Consider the following 21,681-nt stretch of genomic DNA (forward strand, 5'->3'; position numbering starts at 1 on the left):
GGCCTGGGGAAGGAGGAAGTTGACCCTTTGCAGCTGCACGACTCAACTAGAGCTGCACCAAGCTTGCTTCTCACTCGGCCGCCCGCCTCGCCACTCGCGGGATCCTGAGAGCCGTCGCCGGCCAGGCCGCCAGCCTGTCCCGGGTGACAACTCCGCAGAGACCCACGAGTGACTGCGGGAGGCCGCAGCGGCGTCGCCCGCCTGCGCATGCGCGGGCCGCGCAGCCTGCCGGGACTGTAGTCTGTCCCTGCGGTGGTCGGGGCGCGAGGGTGGAGCGGCGGGGGCGCGGCGCCTACACTTCCCAGGGTGCGTCCCACACGCATAGAGGCGGGGGGCGGGGGAAGGGCGGGGCCGCAGAAAGGGGCGGGGCCTGCGGGGCGGGGCGGGGCGGGGCGGACGCGCCGAGGGGCTGCGGCGGCGCTGCGGGCAGGCGGGCGCGGGCAGGCGGGCGGGCGCGCGGCACCTGCGGGCAGAAGCATCGGCTGTGCAGAGCCCAGACGACCCGACTCCGAGCTGCCGCTGAGATGAGCGCAGGTGAGTGTGGGGACCAAGGGACCCGCGCGTCCCCGAGCTGGGTCGCGGTGCCGCGAGGGCTGGGGTGGCTGCACCTGCAGACTGGGGGTCTGCTCCAGCCAACTTCTGCTCCAGGGTCTTGCAGTCCCGAGGGTCCAGCGCGCAGGCCCCTGTCCCTGCGCCCCAGGCGGTGAGCTTGGCAGCGCGGACTGGGGACCCTTTCCCCGCGCGGCGCCGGGGTGACTGCGCTGGGCTGTCTGGAAGGCGCCACTCCTTTGCTTCTCCCTGGCGTCCGGGGTCGTCACAGGCTGCAGGAGGCGGCCACGGTCCGGCGAGGGGCGCGGGGCCAATGTAGACCCTGCCACAGAGAGGTGTGGTGACATGGGGCCTTTGCGGCAGGGGCCGCCGCCCTTGTGCGCCTCCAGCAGCGCCTGGGTGTGGGGGCGTCAGGCCGACGCCCGACGCCCTGGGCTGGCCCGGGGCAAACTTGGGGGCGCGGAGCCCGCAGGTGTGTGCGACCCGCCCGGACGTGCGCGCGTCCTCTCTCCGGCCCCTCACCCCTGCGTATCCCCACAGCTGGCGCTGACGCCGCACTCACTGGGTCTGACAGCCTCTGTGTGGCGCTGAAAAATCCCACGTCGCCACAAGCCAGCCGCGCCTAGTGCGCTTGGGGAAACTGAGGCCTAGAGCCGGGGGCCTTGGCTCCTGGAGAGAGTCTGGAGTGACCAGAGCCCCTTTTCGAGAGCCTTCTGGGGCTCGCCACTGGGCTGAGGGCTTCTCCCTACACTCCCTGGCAGGGAGGGGCCATCACCCCATTTTTCAGGGTGCGACCAAGACTCACTAGACTTGAGTCACTTGCTCAGCGCATGCAGCTGGGCCAGGTTTCGAACCTGGTGCTCCCGGACTCCTGTGCTCTCCCCTGAGCCTGTCTGGCCACAGACTGCAGTATGGCCTCTGGCCATGGTGCAGAAAACAGTGGGGACAGCTGTTTTCCCAGGGGGGCTGGGGAGGACTGGGGAGGGAGTGTGCCTTTAGTGAGCACTTACTGTGTGCTCTCTGCTTGGGGGGTGTGCTTCCAGGGACCACCCCCTCCCAGGGGGAAACAGTTCCCTCCCCCTCCTAGGTGAGGAAGGAGGGACCACATGGGCGGTGGGAATTGGGAAAGTGGCAGGGAGCAAGTGGCAGGCCCTAGGAGGCAGAATTCTCTAGAAGAGGATTTCTGAAATGGCCAACCTGTTCTCTGGAGGTGGCTGGGGAGCAGGGCACCCCAAGACTTCACAGAACCTCTGGACGCATTTATCTAATGGCAGGTGGGGGTAATGGCAGGGTGCACACAGGGGAATTTTAGGCTTTCCATGACCATAATTGATACCTCTGGTCTCTCCTGTAATCAGGGGGAGCCCCGGAAGGAGCACTGGCCTTTCCCCCTCCTCATGTGTGGTTGTCCCGGGAGAAGGGGTATGTGGGCACCAGGGCCCTGGGGGATCATGGGCGGAAAGAACAAGGAGACTGGGGTTTGAATCATAGCGCCCACCTGCTAGTCTCGGACAGATCGTGGCCCCTTCTGGAGCTTGGCTTCCTGATGTGTAAAAGCAGTATTGCTGCTTCCCTGGAGGGGATAAGGTACGAGTGGGAAACCCCCCATGCAGTAGGTCCTCCCTCGGTAGCTTGTAAGGGTCAGTAAACCTCAGCCTTGCTGAGTTAATCGAGCCCTCCGGAACTGGCAGTGGGCATGCTCTCCCCTCGACCTGTTGCTCACGGCCCCGCTGATGATTTGCACGGCAGTAGTTTTCACCCACAGCCGTGGTGGGGGAGAGCAGATGGTGGTCCCTTGTGCAGGGCTCTTGGGCTCTAACGTCTGGCCACTGTGCACATCTGGCAGGTCAGGGGCTTCCATCATCAACAAGGTCAGGTCCCCTGACGGCCCTCCCCAGGGAAGGCTGGCATCACCCCCAGAGCTTGGCGCCAGTAGGTGTGGCTGGGATCACATGGTCCAGTCTCCAGCTGCCCAGGCAAGCCGATGGTCAGACTCTGAGGCAACCTGTACAAGCACCCCGGGTGGGAGGCTCCCCTTTCCTTTATGCCATCGGGGCTGCAGGCATATCTTCCTTTAGTCCGATAACCCAGGGCGCCTTTGAGATGGCTCTGGTGTTGGCATCAAGGGCGCATGCAGTTGCCTACATGTTTTGTTGCCCAATCATTTCGAGTGGTCAGGGAAATTGTTTAAGTAGCACCATGGTGAGGTAGAAGGAGCTGTCATTCTGCATCAGATAAGCCTGCATCCAAGTGGAGTACACTAGCCGTGCTTCATTTACTGTTACCCGCCTCGGTTTCCCCACTGTGTGCACGGAACACCTTTGGCTCTGTGTGCAATGCTGGCCCACACTTGGTGGGACCCAGGAGATGATGGTGACTCACCATGAGATGGTGAGTCTCATGGTGGCTTCCTAACATCACAGCCCAGGTGGTCACGGCAGGGCAAGGAGGGGCTCCGGTGCCAGCTCTGCCACCGTCGGGTCCATGCTCTCTTGGAGCCTGCATGTCCTCCCCGGGCAGCTGCAGGCCTGGCGGGTAGGATTTCCCCAGGTGGTCAGAGGTTGGTGGGGGATTGTGTTAGTCTTCCAGGACCGCCATAACAAAGTAACCACAGACCGTGCAGCTTAAACAGCAGAAATTTATCTTCTCACACTTCTGGAGGCTGGAAGTCTGACATCAAGGTGTGGGCAGGATTGGTTTCTTCTGAGGTCTCTTTCCTTGTCTTGCAAATGGCCGTTCCTTCGCTGTGTCCTTACATGATCTTCCCTCGGTGTGTATCTGTGTCCTTATTTTTTTTAATAAGGACACCAGTCATCTTGGATTATGGATTTGGGGGGGCGCGGGCTGCAGGCCCAAAACAGGAGTGCAGGGCCAGGTGGAGAGCTGGGTGGCCGGCTCAGCCCTCTTCTGTTCCTGTGGCTGCTGTGTTAGGATCACAGAGCTGGAAGGGGCCTGGGGGATGCTCCAGTCCAAACCCATCTACCCACACAGAGGGGAAACCGAGGGCTGGGGAAGGAAAGGCAGCCATCCGGGGGCCAGGAGGGTGTGTGGCAGACAGCCTGAGACCCAGTCCCCTGCTCTGGTTGCCTCAGCCCCGGCATTTGGAGCAGAGAGATACACTTCTAATCCAAGGGTGGGCTCTGCTGTCACCACAGACATTCACCACGGCATTCCTAACAGCAGCAGAAAGTTAGAAACCAGCTACATGTGGAAGGGAGCGATGGGATACTAGCCATGCAATTGTTCATCCAGTCAACAGAGGTTTACTAAACGCCTGCTATGTGCCCAGCACTGCTCCGGGCCCGGGGCTCAGCCGTGGATGAGAACAAACAGCATCTATATCCTCCTAAAACCTGTCCTCTGGGGGTGGCGGCAACATTCTAGTTAACTGTATGACAGGGGTTTTTCATGTTAGGAGAACGTGCTTAAGAAAAGCTTAATTTAGAAAACAGCTGAGGACAAGATTGTGTATCTTATATGACTTCAACTTTACAAGACAGTGGAGGAGAGCAGACTAGAAGGAAGTAGGTCAAGACGTCCACGGCATCCTCCTCTGTAGGAGGTGGCAAAAGAGCCAGTGCTCCCCCCTCTGCATCTTTATACTGCCCATCACTTTCCCCAGTTTTCTTCGTTGTGTGCGCCTTTCTTTTGCAATGAGAAATCAACTGAGACAAGAGGACGTTGCTTCCAGGTCTAAGGCGGGCGCGTGCTGCTTCCGGAGTCTGTGACTTGGTGAGAGGTCGGATGATTCCATCCGCAGGGGCCGCTGTCCTTTGCTCGGGTGGAGGTCTCCCAGATGGCAGCATATGGATCTTAGCACAGGTAACGACACTGGTGCCCGCTTTCTGTGTGTGACTCCATCTGAATTAGGTGTGGCCAAAGACAAATCATCCTGACCCAGAAATTCATCCGAAATGGCATCTGAAAAGGATGGCCGTTGCCCAAGAACCAACAGGACGCTCTTTAACTCAGCCTGGGCATTCTGATCTCCGAACTGTTGGTCCCTCACGTCCAGGGTCACTTCCTAACCCGCCACCCGAGACCCTTCAATTCTTTATGGTTTCCGTCCATGAGGTAGTTTGGGGGTAGGTGGCATATTCTCTAGACCCAAGCCCTGACTTTGGTGGTGAACTCTTGGACAGTCCAGTCTTTGGACTGTCCCAGAAAAGGGAATGTGACCCTCACTCTGGAGAAGTCGCCTGTCAGACACCCGGACCGTCCAGAGCATCGTCTGCATTGTGGGAGAGCTGTGAGCTGGTGAGAGGGAATCAGCAAGTCTGGTGGTGAAGGGAGCGGGCGGGGAGGTGTCCAGCCTCTGGACGGGCCTCTCCTGCCGCTGGACCTCAAGGCCAGGCCAGCTGCCGGGACGCTGAGCTGCTCGCCGGATGCCTGAACCCAGAGCCCCGGCTCTGCACAGACACGGGCGCTTCCTTGGGCTCAGATCCCAGCTCTGCCACCTGCCAGCACAGGATCGTCAAACCTCTCTGAGCTTCTGTTGCCGCCTCTTCTGGGGTCTCCGTGGGGACCGAGGGTGCTGAGTGCCTGGCACGCGGAGAAGCCTGGAAATCAGTTAAAATAGTCGCAACAGGAAAACTTGGGTGGTGTTCAGACGGCAGCTTGTATTTCTTGAGGATGATCGTGTGGTCTCGCGAGCTGCTGTGGGGACCAGTCACATGTGTGCCCACCTCGCCGGCTGCCCGAGCAGCGGGCCTCGGGCCGCTAGGACGCGAGGCAGAGCAACCTGAGTGCTGCGTCTTTGTTTACTCAGGGATGTTTCCATTGCCAAGGTCTCTAGGGTGTCGGGCAGCACCCTACTTCAGTGTCACACAGCCTCGGCTTGTGGGGTGCTCCCCAGGGGCCCATGCCGGGACCAGATGCTCCTGGGATCCTTCTCAGGGCCGCTGGAGTGTCCCCACCTACAGATGGGCAAACAGATGCCTGGGCGCGCCTGTCAGGTGCCTGGCATCACTTCATGACATTTGCAAATGACAGAGCTGCATTTGAACCCTTTTCTGCCTGACTGGGTGGGCACTGTCTGTCTGTCTGTCCCCCTGCATTATTAGCTGGTTACAATGGTAACTTTGTAACGTGTGGCCGAGTGTTAGGATGGGTAAGGCTTGACCCACTGGGGGCATCACGATGATGCTTTCTAGTGTGAGTGGTGGTTACAATCCATCTCCTCCCCTGAGCCGAGAAGCGTATTCCATTTCCAGGTGTGGCGCCTGCCTGCATAGCCAGGAAGGCAGAGCCAGACCCAGCCCTGCTCTGTCTGCCCCCAAGTGTGTGCTCTTTGCCTCCAGTGGGGGCTCCTGTCTGGGGTCATGGCGTGGCCCCAAGGATCCACCTGGGGATGGACAGCTCGGACCGTGAGACAGTTTCACCAGGTCAGGTCCACATGCCCCCCTGTAACCTTGACCCCTGGCCCCAGTTCTTCCCTCTGCTGGGTGCTTGTGGCCTTCCGGAGCTGGAAGGCAGCATTCATGGCCGTCCCAGGCCTCTCCAGCCCCAGCTCAGCCCTCCAGTGTCAACCAGCCCCATCAGTGCCTGAGTTCCTTGGACTCTCAGCCCCACCTGCCAGACCTCTGTGTGACCTTGGGTGAGCTGACTTCCCTCTCTGGGCCTCAGTGTACCTGTCTGTAAAAACAGGGACCACTGCCATCCTCAGGGGTGTGACTGGCTTTCTTCTGCCCCCACTGCCCCAGAGAGATCATCTGGGTTTGAGGCTCAGCCATCGTTTCAGGCAAACACGCCATGTGAGTCAGGAGGTCTCCGATCACCCTTCTGTGCCACGTAGGCCTCATCTGACAATTTCACGGCAGGAAGCACTTTGCCCTTTATGCGAGGGTCCCAGTTTATGGGGGTTTATCCACAGCCTGCCAGGGAAACGACATCTGTGGATGTCTGACTGATACCCAAGCCAGGAGAACATCTGAGTCCATGTCCGCAGGAAGGCCTGGGGTGGGTGGAAGGTGTGCTTTGAGTTCTGTGATGCTCGCTTTGCCTTTGACTCATCCGACAGCAAGCCCTGCGGGTGCCTCCTGCCCTCAGGGAGGCTGCTGGGCTGGTGGGGAGCCAGGCCCATGTTAAACAGGTCCTGTTTCAAAATGATGTACTGGGGGGTTTCATGCACCATGTTGCCTTGGCTGAAGATTCCTAAGCAACAAGGCAGGTGGTCTTGTTGCCTAGGTGGCTTTGGGGTCAGAACACCTGGGCTCCGGTCCCAATTGTCACCTCTAGGGGAGCCTAGAGGCGGGATGAAGGCGGGCAGCACTGTGCAGCTGCAGTGCCCACAGAGGCCCCCACAGGCCCCAATATGGTCCAGCCTCAGTCTGGTCGGGGCCACCTCTGTTCCCAGCCACCAGGTTGCATAACTAACTGCTCTTTGCCTTGGTTTCCCCACCTGTAAGTTGGAGATAATAGCGCCTGCTTTACAGGACTGTTCATGGGCTGTGGTGTCAAGCGCCTGGGGTGGTTTTTATCATAGCTGGACACACTGTCCAGGGCTCGGGGCAAAGCCTGCAAGGTCCACAGTGGCATCAGCTGACATCGTCAGCCGGCTCACAGCTCTTCCTCCATTGCTGGTTCTCCTCCCTCCCCCGCCTAGCCCGCCGGTCCTGTTCACACCCCTTGACCCGTCCCCGAGGGCCAGGAGAAGCCCAGTCCCCGGAGAGCTGCCCGCTCCCAGGTTCTTAGCGGTGTTTCGGTTGCCAGTCGCAGCTTGGAGCCTCACCGCAGCTGCGTTCTGCGGGGCCGTCCTCACCGCACGCGCAGCGACTCCACCCGGCCCCCTGCACGTAGTGGGCACGCTGGCTGTCCTGGGGCTTGAGTTTCCTCACGCGCAGAACAAGGGGTTGGAGAGGCGAGCCGGCAACCCGATTCCAGCCAGCACGCCAAGAAGCCAACGCCCAGTGTCACTGCAGGGCACGCGCGCGGGGCTGTCCCCGCTGGGCGTCTGTCCTTGGGGCTGGGCTGGGTTGAGCTGTGTGGATCCCCCCCACCCCGTATCCACACAGGTTGCCTCGTGACAGGTGCTCCATGAACACCCACCCGGTGGAGGAGGGGTGACGTATGGAGCTCGGGTCCCACTTCGCGCTCAGCCTCCTCGTCTGTTTGCCCTCATCCCGGGTCGAGGGCCCACAGTCAGGCCTCTCTCTGACCTTCTGCTCTGACCTTCTGCTTCTGCTCGGATGTCCGTGGCCCCAGGATCTTGCTGGTAAATGACATTTCCAAGGGCCCAGTTGGCGCTGCGGTTGGGCATGAAGTTCCAAGAAGGAAGGATTGCGGGGACCACCCCACAGACCCCATATCAGTTTGGCAGCCGAGTTTCAAACACTCCCAGATGGCCCACACCCTGCCCTGCAGCTGTCTCCATTCACTTTCCAAGTGACGAGGATGTGAGTGCAGGTGGTTTACCTGGGAGGTGGTCCCAGGAAACACAAGTGAGAGGGGTAGACGGGGAGGGAGGCAGAGCCAGGGGGGTATCTGGATGGGTGGGTGGTCACCGTGGATCAGGGGGGCTCAGTCCTGCTAGGGGACTGTGCGGAACGTGCCTCAGGGGGACACTGGGGCCTTTGTCCTCCTGGGCAGAGGGCTGGTCCTGGAATCGTGTGTCCCCCCCACTGCACTGTACAACTGTCCACCGCCCCCCAGGGGAGCCTAGAGGCGGGATGAAGGCGGGCAGCACTGTGCAGCCACCACACCCACAGAGGCCCCCACGGGCCCTGGTATGGTCCAGCCTCAGTCTGGTCGGGGCCACCTCTGTTCCCAGCCATCAGCTGCCTCTTGAGGGCTCACAGCTGTTCTGGAATGCTCGTTCACTCGGTTTATTGAGCACCTGCTGTGCGCGGCGCACTGTCCTTGCGACAGATCCCCAAACACTGCTGCCACCTTCTCCCATCCTCCCCACCCCCAGTCCTGGAACTCCTCCTCCATCTCCCACACTTCCCCCGGAACCCAAAACGTCCAGGACCCTTTCCTCCACTCCTTTAGGATCCTCCCTCATCAGGACCGTGGGCAGCAGGTGCCAAGGACTTGTGCCTGGTCCTGCCTGCTGTGTGACCTGGGGCTAGACGCTGCCCCTCTCTGAGTTGCCTCATCTCAGACTGAATAACGGCCCCCAAAGCTGTCCCTGTCCTCATCACCAGACCCGGGGGGTGTGTCACCTACATGGCAGAAGGGACCTCGAGGATGTGATTAAGTTAGAGAGCTTGCAGTGGGGCTGAGGTGATGCGGCGGGGTCCATGCCATTGAGGAGGACGGGGCAGGAGGGTCAGAGAAGAGGGGCTGTGGTGGTGGAAGCAGAGGTCAGAGAGGAGAGAAGACGCGGCCCTGCTGGCTTTGAAGACGCGGGAAGGCGCCCCGAGCCGAGGAAGGCGGGCGGCCCCGTTTTGCCAACTGCAGGTTGTTCTGGAGCTATGTGATGGGCTGTGGTGTCACATGCAGCCGGGCCTCTTCCTACTCAGGCTGCCTCTGCCTCCAAGGACTTTAATGAGCACCTGGGGGGGCCAAGGAGGAGACAGTAGCACGGAGAACTGGCCGATCCAGGCTGCGGCCTTACGCCCGGGGCGTGGGATCCCCCGCCGGGCTCAGGACGTGCCAGGCACACGCCGCGCGGCTGCACCTCTGCTGAGTGGGGCGTGGGGAGCCCTTGTAAATATTCTTTGATTTTTTTTCTTTTTTTTTTTTTGCGGTACGCGGGCCTCTCACTGTTGTGGCCTCTCCCGTCGCGGAGCACAGACTCCGGACGCGCAGGCTCAACAGCAGCCATGGCTCACGGGCCCAGCCACCCCGCGGCATGTGGGATCTTCCCGGACTCGGGCACGAACCCATGTCCCCTGCATCGGCAGGCGGACTCTCAACCACTGCACCACCAGGGAAGCCCCCTTGTAGATATTCTGAATGTTACTCCTGGTTGTTTGCAGTTTACTGGTAAGGAAACAGGCTGGACAGCAGGGGTGTGTCCAGTAACCTGACAGCCAGGATTTTAGCCTGGCCAGTTGCCTGGTCCAAAACCCACATGGTCTCCTGCTGAAACAACCCTCCCGGCCTCCGGGCGGCTTCCCGCTCCCGTTCCCCGAGTGAACACCTGACCTGTGGAGCTTTGAATCGTCCACACCTTCCGGTTCTGCAGTCACACTCTCTGCCAGCTCAGGTGGCCCAGTCTCCCCCCCTGAGAGGGCGCAGTCTGATACCCCCGGCATGCGGGGACGCAGGGCGGGTGAAGCTGTGTGAGACCCGTGCGCTCACACAGGAGTGAGACCCAGGTAGGCAGGGAGGTGGCGAAGGGTCAGCAGACCGTCCAGTGTGGCTGGAGTGAGCCAGCCGCACGGGAGGGGCCGGGCTGGGCAGTGAGGGGAGGACATCCGGATGGGTGAGCGGGTGTGAGCCCAATGGCGGGCCCAGGGCCTCGACACGGCCGACGCCTGCAGCCCCGAGCATTCCTGCTGCTGCTCTGATCGCGCCCGCTTTGACCCGGGCCCCCCCGGGGCCCTCTGTGACACACTTCTCGCTGGCGTTCCTGATGCTGTTGCTCTCCTCCAGCTCTGAGACCGGCCTCGTCTGCCAGGCGCTTGGAGAGTAGTTGTGGAGTGCAGGGTTTCAAGCATCGGTTCCCTTGAACACACCTCCGACGTGCCGCGGAAATCAGGAAACGTGATATGTGTGCAGAAGCCCAGCGTCCAGCCAGGTGCCTCCCTGGCTGCCTGTGACGGGTGTGGGACGGGCGTGGGGTGCAGCACAGGCATGGGGCACAGCATTGAGCGTGGGGTGCAGAGCAGGTCTGTGTGCTGAGGATGAAGGGTGGCCCTGCCAGTGCTCCCCAGGGCCGCCTCTGGAATCCTTGGGCAGGTCTCCCCGCCCTCCCGACCCCGCCAGACCTCAGTGTTGCTTTGACTGCTCATCCCTTCCAGCCCTCTCATCCCGCCGACTCATTCTCTCCCCTCTGGCCAGGCTGGGCCCCTCTGCAGCCTCGCGAGGCCCGGAGCTGCCACATGAGAGCTTTATTCTGCCCCTGCCATGGCTGACCCTTCCTTTCCTCCATTGGCACCCATCTCCTGACCTAACACCCCAAATTCCTTCTCTGAGAGCAGCTCACTGGGGCACAACGGAGCAGCCAGCCAGCAGCCTTTGAAGGAGCTACAAGGAATTAAAATAGCTGGCAGCAGCACACACGCCGAGCCCCTAAGTGAGCCCCTTTGGGAGGCACTCTGCAGTGCACGGCAAGGTTTTCTGACAGCTCATGCTGTTGGTGAGGGAATGGGACTGGCGAAGGAGGGGTCAGCCTCTGTCACTGGGGCGTCCAGTAGGAGGGGGGCTGCTGGAATGGAGCACCATAAACCTCGGGGCTTAAAACAACAGAAGCTTATTCTCTCACAGTTCTGGAGGCCCAAGGTCCAAAATCCATGTCACTGGGCTGAAGTCAGGGTGTCGGCAGGGCTGCGCTTCCTCCAGAGGTTCTGGGAAGAATCCGCTCCCCGTCTCTCCCAGCTGCCAGCGCTCCTTGGCTTGGAGCCACATCACCCCGAACTCAATGCAAGCATCTTCAGATCTCTCCCCTCCTATTCATGTGTGTGGTCAGATCTCCCTCTGCCTCTCTAAGGATGCTTGTGACTGCATTTAGGGCCCACCCAGATAATTCAGGATAATCTCCCATCTCAAGGTCCTTAACTGTTATCACATCTGCAAAGACCAACCGCACGATTTTTAACCATGTAAGGTCACATCCACAGGTCCTAGGGATTAGGACGTGGATATATCCGGGGGAGGCATTAGTCAGCATACCCCAGGCAGCTTCTCAAACATTCTGTTTCTGGGACTGAAACCCTTTTTCCTTCCTGTGCGGGTCTCTAGAATAGCTGAGGGTTAGAGGAAAGACCCGTCGTTAGTTAAAAATTGTTACTGTTGTGGCTCCCCTGGTGGCGCAGTGGTTGAGAGTCCTCCTGCCGATGCAGGGGACACGGGTTCGTGCCCCGGTCTGGGAAGATCCCACATGCCGCGGAGCGGCTGGGCCCATGAGCCATGGCCGCTGAGCCTGCGCATCCGGAGCCTGTGCTCTGCAACGGGAGAGGCCACAACAGTGAGAGGCCCGCGTACCGCAAAAAAAAAAAAAAAAAAATTGTTACTGTTAAGTCAGCTATTGTACACATCCCCCGATCCCCTGAGCTAGATGCTGTCAGGGATGGCTGACCATCAGTGTGCATAGTCTCTGAGGAGAGGTTAGGCGAGATGCATTGAGCCTTACATATTTTCATGCCCTTTGGTAGAAGAAGGCAGCTGATACGATTTGTGCATAAAAAGTCGTTCGCTGAAGGGGTCATGTACTCTGCAGGGTGAATGTCCAGCCACGATGCTGGGCCAGTTAATCATCGTCCGTCCATCCGTAGCAGCTGTTCTCCAACTTTGAGGACGTAGGACCCCTTCACTCAAAATTATTGGGGACCCCAAAGAGCTTTTGGTTGAATGCATTGTATTTATTGATATTTACTGTATTAGACCTTAAAATGGAGAATTTTTAAATAGGCTTAATTCATTGAATAAGAATAATAGCCCTTTGTATGTTAATGTAGGAGTATTTTCAGGGAACAGAGTGGCATTGCTTTACAGTTTTGCAAATCTCATTAATGTCTGGCTTAATAGACGTCTGCCGGAGCTCCTGTCCGGCCTGTTTTCTATCAGTTGTGATGTCACGTGTCACGGGGCTTCCAGAAAACTCCATTGTACACTCAGGAGGGAGTGGGAGCGACGGAAGAAAATAACATCTCAATCTTTTTTATTTTTGCCTGCGCCGTGAGGCTTGTGGGATCTTAGTTCCCTGACCAGGGAGTGAACCTGGGCCCTGGCAGTGAAAGTGCCAAGTCCTAACCACTGGGCCTCCAGGGAATTCCCCATCTCAGTGTTATTATGAACATGGCTTTGACCCCGCAGGTGCCCTGCTAGGGTATTGGGGATCCAGTACCCTAGACCAAACTTGGAACTGGTGATAAAAGATGGAGTATTATGTAGCCATTAAAATGATTGTGAAGGAGTACAATGCATGTGTCCATGCTGGTGATAAATGAAGAATATAGATTACATTACACACAGTGTCATCTGCAACATATGCAGACAAAATGCACCAGAAGAAAATACATCGAAATGCAAGAGTTACGGGCAACTCTGCCTTTTTTCCTGATGCTTGGCTCTTTTATTTCCTTGCTTCTTCATTTTAAGGATGTGAGGGGGACAGGATTGTGCTCAGTATGGGTCTCAAGAGGCTTGATTGGAGAGCAGCTGTCTGACCTGCTGGCACCAGCCGAGTCCTGCTCCAGGGACAGGATGGCGTTCTCTATTTTGGGAGGTGGACTTTCACTGCGGAGCTAGGCCTTTGAGTGGCACTGACATGATACAGGAATTGTGTGTGTGTGTGTGTGTGTGTGTGTATGTACTCTTGGGATAATTTAGTCTACTGTTATAGACAAGGGGAGTTGTGCTCTCGGGCAAATTTCTCGGTGGCTGATGAGGAGCTGGGAGCTGGTCTGAAATTTGGCATCCTCTGTGGGAATGCCCAGCCCCGGCAGGGCTCCAGCAGAGAGCTAAATATATCCTGGGTGTGTGCTGGCAACCTCGGGCACCCCAACACCCACCCGGCCTCGGAGCAGAGCTCAAGGGAGTAATTGATCTGTCTAATAAAGTTCAATGTCTGCTGTTGATGGAGCATCTAGTAACGCCAGGCCTGGTAGAGCGGTCGTCCAGGCTCTGTCTTGAATGCCACAAATCCCTGTGGGGCGAGGATTCTTGCTCCCAATTTATAGATGAGGGCAGGCAGACAAAGACAGGAGGCAAGACCCCCCCCCCCAAGGTCAACCCAAGGTCAACGGCTGGCAAGGGAGGAGGTGCCCCGCTCTGGGAGCACCCCCAGTGCAGCCTCCTCTGCGTGCGTGCGTCTCCCCACTGGGTCTTCTGAGAGACCAGAAGCATCGTTACGCTTTTCCAAGGGCTCAGGCCTCGCAGGTGGAAGAGAATGGCAGTAACAATAATAGTAACGACCCTGGAGAGTATCACTTATTGAGTCCTCCCGACGCTGCAGGGGTGGTTTCCGTGACTGCCCATTTTACAGGTGGGGACATGGAGGCCAGGTGACCTCGAGAAACCTGCCCCGAGTGCCCAGCTGGCAGTGGGAGAGCCGGCCTGTGAACCCAGGCAGCCCCTCTAGACCCTGGGCTTCTGCTGAGCTGTGTCTTCCCTCCCTCGTAATCTGCGTTAAATGTAGGTCAGTTTGCTCTCGGCTCAGCATGAGCCGGGCTTTAGGTGCCTTCACGCCTCACGTTGCAGAGAGGGTGGGTTCCTGCTCCTCCGGCTGGGTTGGGGCGTGATGGCACAGGGATGTCGTCATCTGGGAGGGGGCGGTGGTGGGGGGCAGCCTCTGAAAGGGACTTACAGAGAAACTTTCCCTCTTTGCACTTAAAGTATGACCCACAGCCTCCAAGACTGGCACCTTGGGCAGGACATCTTGCTGGAAATTGGGCCTTCAGGACATTCCTGCCCCCCATCCCCCGGGCACGGGGCCTGCTTCCCCACTGATGCCCTGCTCTGAGCTTTGCCGCCCCCCTTCCCCTCACTCCCAGGGCACCCCTGCAGCCCCGCAGGAGACCTCAACAGGGCTTTGCTCTGGCTTTGGGGCTGACGGTGGGAGAGCTGGGCCTCAGACTGCTTCCTAGCCGTGGCACCTCCTGGGAACCCCCTGAAAGCAGTCTGCAGGGAGGGGGTGGCTCCCTGAATCCTCCCCAACAAAGTTCCTGTTTCCTCTGTGAGGGTCTGCCCCTCCTCAGGGTGACGGCCACTGGGAAGGGCACCCCTTTCACAGGAGACCCTCCCCACATCCCTGGGTCTCATGGACAGGCAACGAGTCAACCCAGCATCCCCGGGCTGGGGGGCGGGCAGAGAGGGTGGTTTCCCTTGAGTGTATGGATCCCTTGGCCAGGCGCTGGAGGTAGCCTTGATGGAGTTCTTCCCTCCAGGAGCTCCCAGCCTAATGAGAAAGGCAGACAGCACGTGAGGAGAACACACCATGAGAAAGCACTTCTCTGGGGAGGCTGTGGGGACCGACAGGAGGCAGGTAAGGAACCTGCTGTGAGAGAGAAATCCTGGCAGGCTTCCTGAAGGAGGTGGCATCCCACTAAATAGGAGTTAGCTAGACAAAGCAGTAGGAGAAGGGCATCCTACAGGACATGCAGAGGTGAGAGTAGAGGGAGTGTTTGAGGAGCTTCATTCACGCCTCTGCCCCAGGCTAGGCCCTGGGTAAGGTGCTGGGCCCATGGCAGGGGCCCACAGCCCATTTGCCTCTCAGGCGCTATGTCACCTCTCAAGGTACTTTGCATGGCACCTCGCTTGCAGGAAGCGCTCAGTGATGACGTGGCCGCCGGGGCTGAGGGGTCACGGCATCCAGAGAGGAGAGGGAGGGAGCTTGGGACCATATCTCTGCTGAATTCGGGGTCCTGGGTGTCTGCTAGAGCTGCACTGCATCCCCCCTGCCCGCTCCCCATGATTCTGGGCAGAGCCAGGGCGGGGATGGGGGTGTCAAGCCCTCTCAACACGTCTAGCTGTGAAGGGAGGGAGTAAAGGCCCTGAGTGCAGGTGTGGCCAGGGTGCAGGGAGGCCTCACCTGTTTGTCACTGTGGATGGGAGGGGGGATGGGACCAGCAGAGGGGACACGGGTGCCCCACTCAGCTGTCTCCCTTGGCCGCTTGTCCTCCCCCAGACGTGGGACTCATCAAGGGCCCTGCCCAGCCCACTTCCTCTCAGAGGGTTAGGGGCCTGGCAGCCTGATCAGGAATGGTGGCCCTGTTCTCCGGGGGCAGGGGGAGGGCAGAGGGAAGTGGCATCTTTCTCCAGCCACGCAGGGACAGCACTGGGGGTCCAGGTGGAGGCGCGGCTCCTGTTTAGGAAGCCTGGGCCCCCTCCCTGCCCAGCAGCAGGGATGCCCGTGACCCAGTGCTTGACAGCTGACCCCACGAGCCCTTGCAGCCCAGACACAACCCTGTGCATCATTTCATTCAAGAGTAGCAGACGGCTTGGGGCACAAGTGGCCTCCTCTGAGGCTTTAGCACATCTTATTAAACCCGGTAGCTCTTCAGGTCTGGGATGAGGAGGGTGACCCGTGACCCTGGGTGATGGGCACGTGTGCCCACCGCATCTGAGGTGGGAGCTGCGCGAACGGCTGCGTGCTTACCTTGGAGGCTGGGGTCCCTGCCCGGTCCCTGCTGGGTGATGCCAGGCAGTGCCCCCTGGAAGTACAGTCTGGCCAGGGAGGCGGGCCTGGGAGTGGTGGGTCACAGCAGTGGGCTTCAGTGCCGTGTAGACTGGTGAGACCCAGAGATGCAGAGATGGGGCTCGGGACCCACTGTCCCAGTTCTGGGAAAGGGGTTACACCAGGAATAGAACCTTTTATTTCCCACGGCACCTCCTGACGCTCGGGGCCACAGCAGTTTGGAGAGGAACGGTGCTGGGATCTGTGGCTCGATGTCAGGGAGGACAGTCACCGGCCACTTGGGCAGCATCAGGACAGCCTTGTCCAGCAGCGCCTCCCCTGCACCAGCACTCGGGGTGTTTTATCGCCTCCTGCTCGGAGCCGGGGAACAGAAGCTCGTGCCCAGACAGTCATCCATTCTCTGTCCAGTGTGACAGACCCACTCGACACAGAGGCTATCCCTTGGGAAGTTTGAGGGGCTTGGCCCCAAGCATGCGGATGGAAGAAATTTCACAATGGATCCCTGGACCCCGCCTGGCAAGCCAGCGCCTTGTCACAATCCTCCTTTTACTTAGGGCTCTGAATCGCCTTCACTTGTGGATCAGCTGTGCTCACACCTGTGTACAAGTCTGCTCGGAACACTAAACACTGTCTCATCCACCCTCCCCTCATCTGTGGAAGCAGAAATATTCAGATATCGATTCCTCGGCTCTGCTGGAGCAAATAGACCTGAATCCTGTTAATATTTGGCAAAGGCCATTTCCCTGGGTGCCCGCGAGCTCTAGGAAGATGAATTGCACAGCAGGCTCTGAACGAGGCCATGCGTGGCCACGGTCCTGCCCAGAAGAGGGAGGGGCTGGTAATTAACTGCCAGCCACGTCTGGGTCTTTTTTTTTTTTTTTTTTTTTTTTTGGCTGCGTTGGGTCTTCGTTGCTGCATGCGGGCTTTCTCTAGTTGCAGCGAGCGGGGGCTACCCTTTGTTGCAGTGCGCGGGCTTCTCATTGCGGTGGCTTCTCTTGTTGCGGAGCACGGGCTCTAGGCGTGCAGGCTTCAGTAGCTGTGGCACGTGAGCTCAGTAGTTGTGGCGCACGGGCTTAGTTGCTCCGCGGCATGTGGGATCTTCCCAGACCAGGGCTCAAACCCATGACCCCTGCATTGGCAGGTGGATTCTTAACCACTGCGCCACCAGGGAAGTTCCTTTCTAGGTCTTATAATCCATAAAATTATAGCTCACATTCGCTTGGGCCATTACTTCTCTGAGCGCTCAAATGTTTGTGACCTCATTAGAGTTTCCCCAGAATCCTCAGAAATGCTTAGGGCTCTAGGGGTTGGGGGGAAGGGGCAGCTGAGGTCACACAGCCAGAATGGGGCAAAGCTGTGATTCGAGCCCAGGGCTGTCCGTCGGTCCCAGGCTCTCCCCACCACCCACCACCCGGCGATGGATCACAGGAGAACAGGGTGTGCAGACAGTGAGAGCTGGAGGTCAGGTGTCATGACCTTGCAGAAGGCGTGTCCGCAAGGAAGCAGGCATTGCCACTGTTTTTGCAGAAGGCGTGTCCGCAAGGAAGCAGGCATTGCCACTGTTTTTAATGAGAAAAGAGGCTTAAAAAGACCCTGCTCACACACCCAGGCCTCCTCGGCATTGATTCAGAGTCTACTGGTCTTCCAAAGTTCTCATCTGCCACTGTGCTGCCCTGACCCTCCAGACTGGCAAGCTGGACCATGGGCATCTCTCTTTTGGAACAGCTGGCTCTTGCCTTCTTTCCACACATAGCTGGGTGCCACCCTCTGCCACCAGGGACCTTAAAGGGGGGACCTGACCTCTTCTAGGGGTGTCACTCTCACTTGAGTTTTTCAGAGTCTGCTTTATTATCATTAACTGTACAATAAGCAAGACAGGTGTTTGTTTTTGCAAGAACGGACGATTGAAGAGGAAACAGTGCATGACTCTGGAGAGGCCCATGGCCGGCTCTCCCGTCTGCGTGGACCCCACCTCGGGACCCACCCGGCAAGCTTCCCTCACGCAGAACATACGGTCCTACAGCACGCTTATTAGCAGCTGCGTGTGATTCCGCTGAGTGGGTTTTCTGTGGTTTGGCCACAGTCTCTTTCCATCACTAAGTGCAGAGTGTTCTTTGCATTAAAAAAACTTTTTCTATTGTGGTAAAATGTACGTAATATAAGCTGTGCCACTTTAACTGTTTTTAAGTGTGCAGTTAGTGGTACTAAGTACATTCACGTTGTTGTGAAACCTTCACCACCATCCATCTCGAGAAATGTTTCCATCCTCCCCAACCAGCTCTGTCACCATTAAGTAGCTCTTCATCCACCTTCCTGCCCCCCGGCCCCTGGTGCCCACCGTTCTGCTTTCTGTCTCTGTGGACATGGCAAATCTAGGGTCCTCATAGAAGTGCAATCAATCATTCAGTGCTTGTCCTTTTGTGACTGGCTCATTTCACTGCGCCTAGTGTCCTCAAGGTTCGTCCATGTTGCAGCAGGTGTCAGAATTTCCATCCTTTTCAAGGCTGAATAATATTCCATTGTGTGGATGGACCACTTTTTGTTGATCCATCCATCCTTCCATAGACACGTGGGTTGCTTCCACCTCTTGACTGTTGGGAATGATGCCACTGTGAACACAGGTGAGCAATATCTATTCGAGTCCCTGCTTTCATTTCCTTGGGGCACGTCCCAGGGTGGGATTGCTGGGTCAAGAGGTATCTGCTTCATTTCTTGAGATGCCATGATGCCGTTTTCCTGGTGGACTTTACCATCGGCGAGGGGTGCTTTGAGGACAGGGCCTCATCTGGTGGGCCTCTGAGCCCACCTTGCCCCGGCCAGACTCGGAGTGGCTGAAGAGCATCCCCGCAATTCCGCGTGCTCACTGTGCCCGGCGGCCAGGCTGGGCTCTTGGAGGTTCCCCAAGTGGGCCACCCCCTCTCCATCCCCCCATCTTTGCCCAGGCTGCTCCCCTTCTGGGGCGCCTTCCTTCCCTGCCCCTCCCCGCAGTCCTCCAGCATCTGCCCTGCGGGTGGATGTCCTGCTGGCTCCCTGACCCTGTTCCGCTCCTGCTCTCGTCCCCACTGACACACGTGCTTGTCCACTTGTCCAGGTGAGTCTGGGCCCTTTCCATCTGCCTCCCTCTATAGAGGGGGCACTGTGTCCCCCGGCTCAGAATCTTCTGAGCCCGTGAGCACCTGTGCAGAGCAGGGGCCCAGGACACACGGGAGCCTAAATGCCTGAGCTGTGTCAGGGTGAGGGTCCCAGGGCCACAGCTCCCAGGACCCGGGAAGCGTCTCTGTCCAGCAGGGCAGCCTTGGTTCCCTGAGGCCTGAGCGGGAACACGGCCACGCTGGGGAAAGTTGCAGCTGGACCCAAGGCCACAGTGCAAGACTCTGCCCGAGGCAGCGAGGGATAAATTTAGCCACGTTGATGAGAAAATGTCCTGCACCTTCCTTCCTCTACTTCCCTTAGCCTGTGGACGTGACTCAGAGGGGTATGGTTGTAACTCCCCTTAACCTACCCCGTTGTCTGGTGATGCAGAGATGCTGGTGGGTGATGGTCCCCTGACCCATAAAGCAGACCCGATGGGGTCAGTGGATGAAGCCCCCTCCTCCCTTGGCTCAGCCAGAGCTCCCCGCCCCCTGACCGCCAACACCTTACTGCTTTGGAGTTTCGCTGACCTGGGCACTGGGCCAACTAAATTGTGGTAAAATAAATACAACATAAAGTTTACCATCTTAAATAAGCATTGTTAAGTATACAGTTCTGTGGCATTAAATACATTCATTCTGTGCCACCATCAGCAGCATCATTTCCTGGACTCTTTTCATCTTGCAAAACTGAAACTCTGTCCCCATTAAACACCAATCCCCCACCCCTCCCCCAGCCCCTGGCAACCACACTTCTGCTTTCTGTCTCTGAGTTTGATGGCTCTAGGGACCTCATATAAGTGGAAACATATAATATTTGTCCTTTTGTGACTGGTCTGTTTCAATGAGCATAACATCCTCAATGTCCATGTGTGTTGTAGCCTGCGTCAGAATTTCCTTAATCTTTAAGCTGAATAATATTCCGTTGTATGAACAGGCCAAATTTTGTTTGTCCATCCATCGGACTGACACTCGGGCTGCTCCCACCTTCGGCTGTTGGAAATAATAATGGGTATGCAGATACACAGTTTGGGTTTTCATGGTCCCAGCAGCAGCTCTGTGGCAGGTGGTCCTGTGGTCACACCACAAGCAGACCAGGCCAGAGCCCTTAACATGTGGGACTTCACTGGTCCTTCCCTACCATCCAGTGAAGTGGGTACTCCTTGTGTCCCTGGTGCAGATGGGTAAAGTGAGGCCAGCAAGGTGAAAGGACTTCCTGCCATGCCAGCCTCTAGGCAATGTGTCGGGGCACTGGGTGGAGGGTTTTCCACCTTCAGAACCCACTCCATCACCTTTTCCATGGAGTGTCCAGTCGCCTATGTGCAGTTATCCATTCTCTCGGCTATTTGCTCGTTCATCAGACACTGAGTGGATCCACTCTCCTCCTTGTCCTGGGATGGACCAGGCGAGATGCATCAGCTCCATCCCACCCTTAGGAGCTCACAGGATGGGGACTGAATCACACGGACACAAAGAATAGTTGATTGACTATCTATGTCTGCCACGGATACGGGCAGTGGGGGTGTGTGTGCAAGCCATGCATTTGCCAACTCTGGCTACAGGTGGGGAAACTGAGGGCCAGGAGAGAAGATGGTTTCCTCAGCCACAGAGCCAGGTGTTCCGAGCCCCGGGTCTGTCTCTGTTGCTGCAGGTTTTTTCCAGGATCCGTGAGGGTAAAGTTAGCGGGTCATGGTCTGTGCTGTTTCTGGGGGATTTCTTTGTCTTCTTCATCAGTTTCTCCCCCAACTCTTTCTTCTGAAAAGCTTTAAGCATAGAGAAAAGTTGGGGGGGAAAAGCCAGTACCATGAACACCTTGTAATACTTTCATCTAGATGCATCAGTTATTAACATTTTGCTACATTTTGCTTTCTCTCTCTTTCTCTCTCCTTCTCTCTCCATCTCTCTCTGTCTTTTCTGAACGATTTGAAAGTGAGTTGCATCATCACACCTAGGCTTTAGCACATGCCTGTACCCAAATATCACCCACAGAAAGTCCCCGGTCCCATTTCCCTGCCCCCAGGGCTCCTTTACAGACGTGTGTCTACCTTTCCTTCTTCAGGAGTCAGTCGAGGGTCACACGCCACAATTGGTTAGCATGTCTCTCTGTCTTTAGTCTCCTTTATTCTTGAATATTCTTCCCACCTGTTTTCTTTTGGTTTTCTTTCATGCCATTGACACTTAAAGAGTCCAGACCTGTTGCCTTGTGGGTCGTCCCCCATCTGGTTGGGTCTGTTTCTTAGTGATGGGATTTGGGCTGAGCATTTTTGGTGAGAGGCTGCTGTGTGACCTGCTTCCCCGCTCAGGGGGTGCACAGGGCCCGTTGGTCCCATGTGCTTTCAGATTTTTAGCACAGCCTGAGCGCATCCAGCGGGGATGAGAATTCTTGCACATACGGCTTTGCACCCATGTGCAAATAGACCTGTGAGTGGAAGTTACAGATATTCCCGGAAGCAGAAAGTTAAATGGGAATATCGTCTGCCGACCTGCTCTCCCTGGAGGCGGACCCAGTTCACACCTTTACCAAAAGGGCACCAGAGTTCCTTGTCCCTGTCTGCTCCCTGCCCAACACGGGGCACTGTCAGTCTTTTCATATTTGCCAGCTGATGGGAAAAGGACAACTCCCTGCTTTCATCTGCCTTCTCGGGCACCCGAGGGTATTTTTCTAGCTTCTGGGCCATTTGTGTTTCTGTGAATTTGCTGTTCCCTCCACAGCTTATTTTCTGTGGGGGTGCTTGTCTGTCTGTATTGACTCAGAAG

General features: G+C 57.6%; 1 protein-coding gene across 1 annotated transcript in view; it reads left to right on the top strand.

Annotated features, from left to right (window-relative positions):
• Nucleotides 1-403: 403 nt before the first annotated feature.
• ABLIM2 (actin binding LIM protein family member 2) overlaps nt 404-21,681 on the top strand; it is a gene marked incomplete at its 3' end in the record, with an annotated part of 152,975 nt that continues 131,697 nt past the window's right edge. Inside the window, exon 1 of the mRNA XM_079700805.1 lies at nt 404-534. Coding sequence (XP_079556931.1) covers nt 525-534 — 10 coding nt within the window. The 5' untranslated portion in view covers nt 404-524. The remainder of the gene's footprint in view (nt 535-21,681) is intronic.

Source organism: Hyperoodon ampullatus, assembly GCF_949752795.1.
Source record: "Hyperoodon ampullatus genome assembly, chromosome: 1".
NCBI lineage: Eukaryota > Metazoa > Chordata > Mammalia > Artiodactyla > Ziphiidae > Hyperoodon > Hyperoodon ampullatus.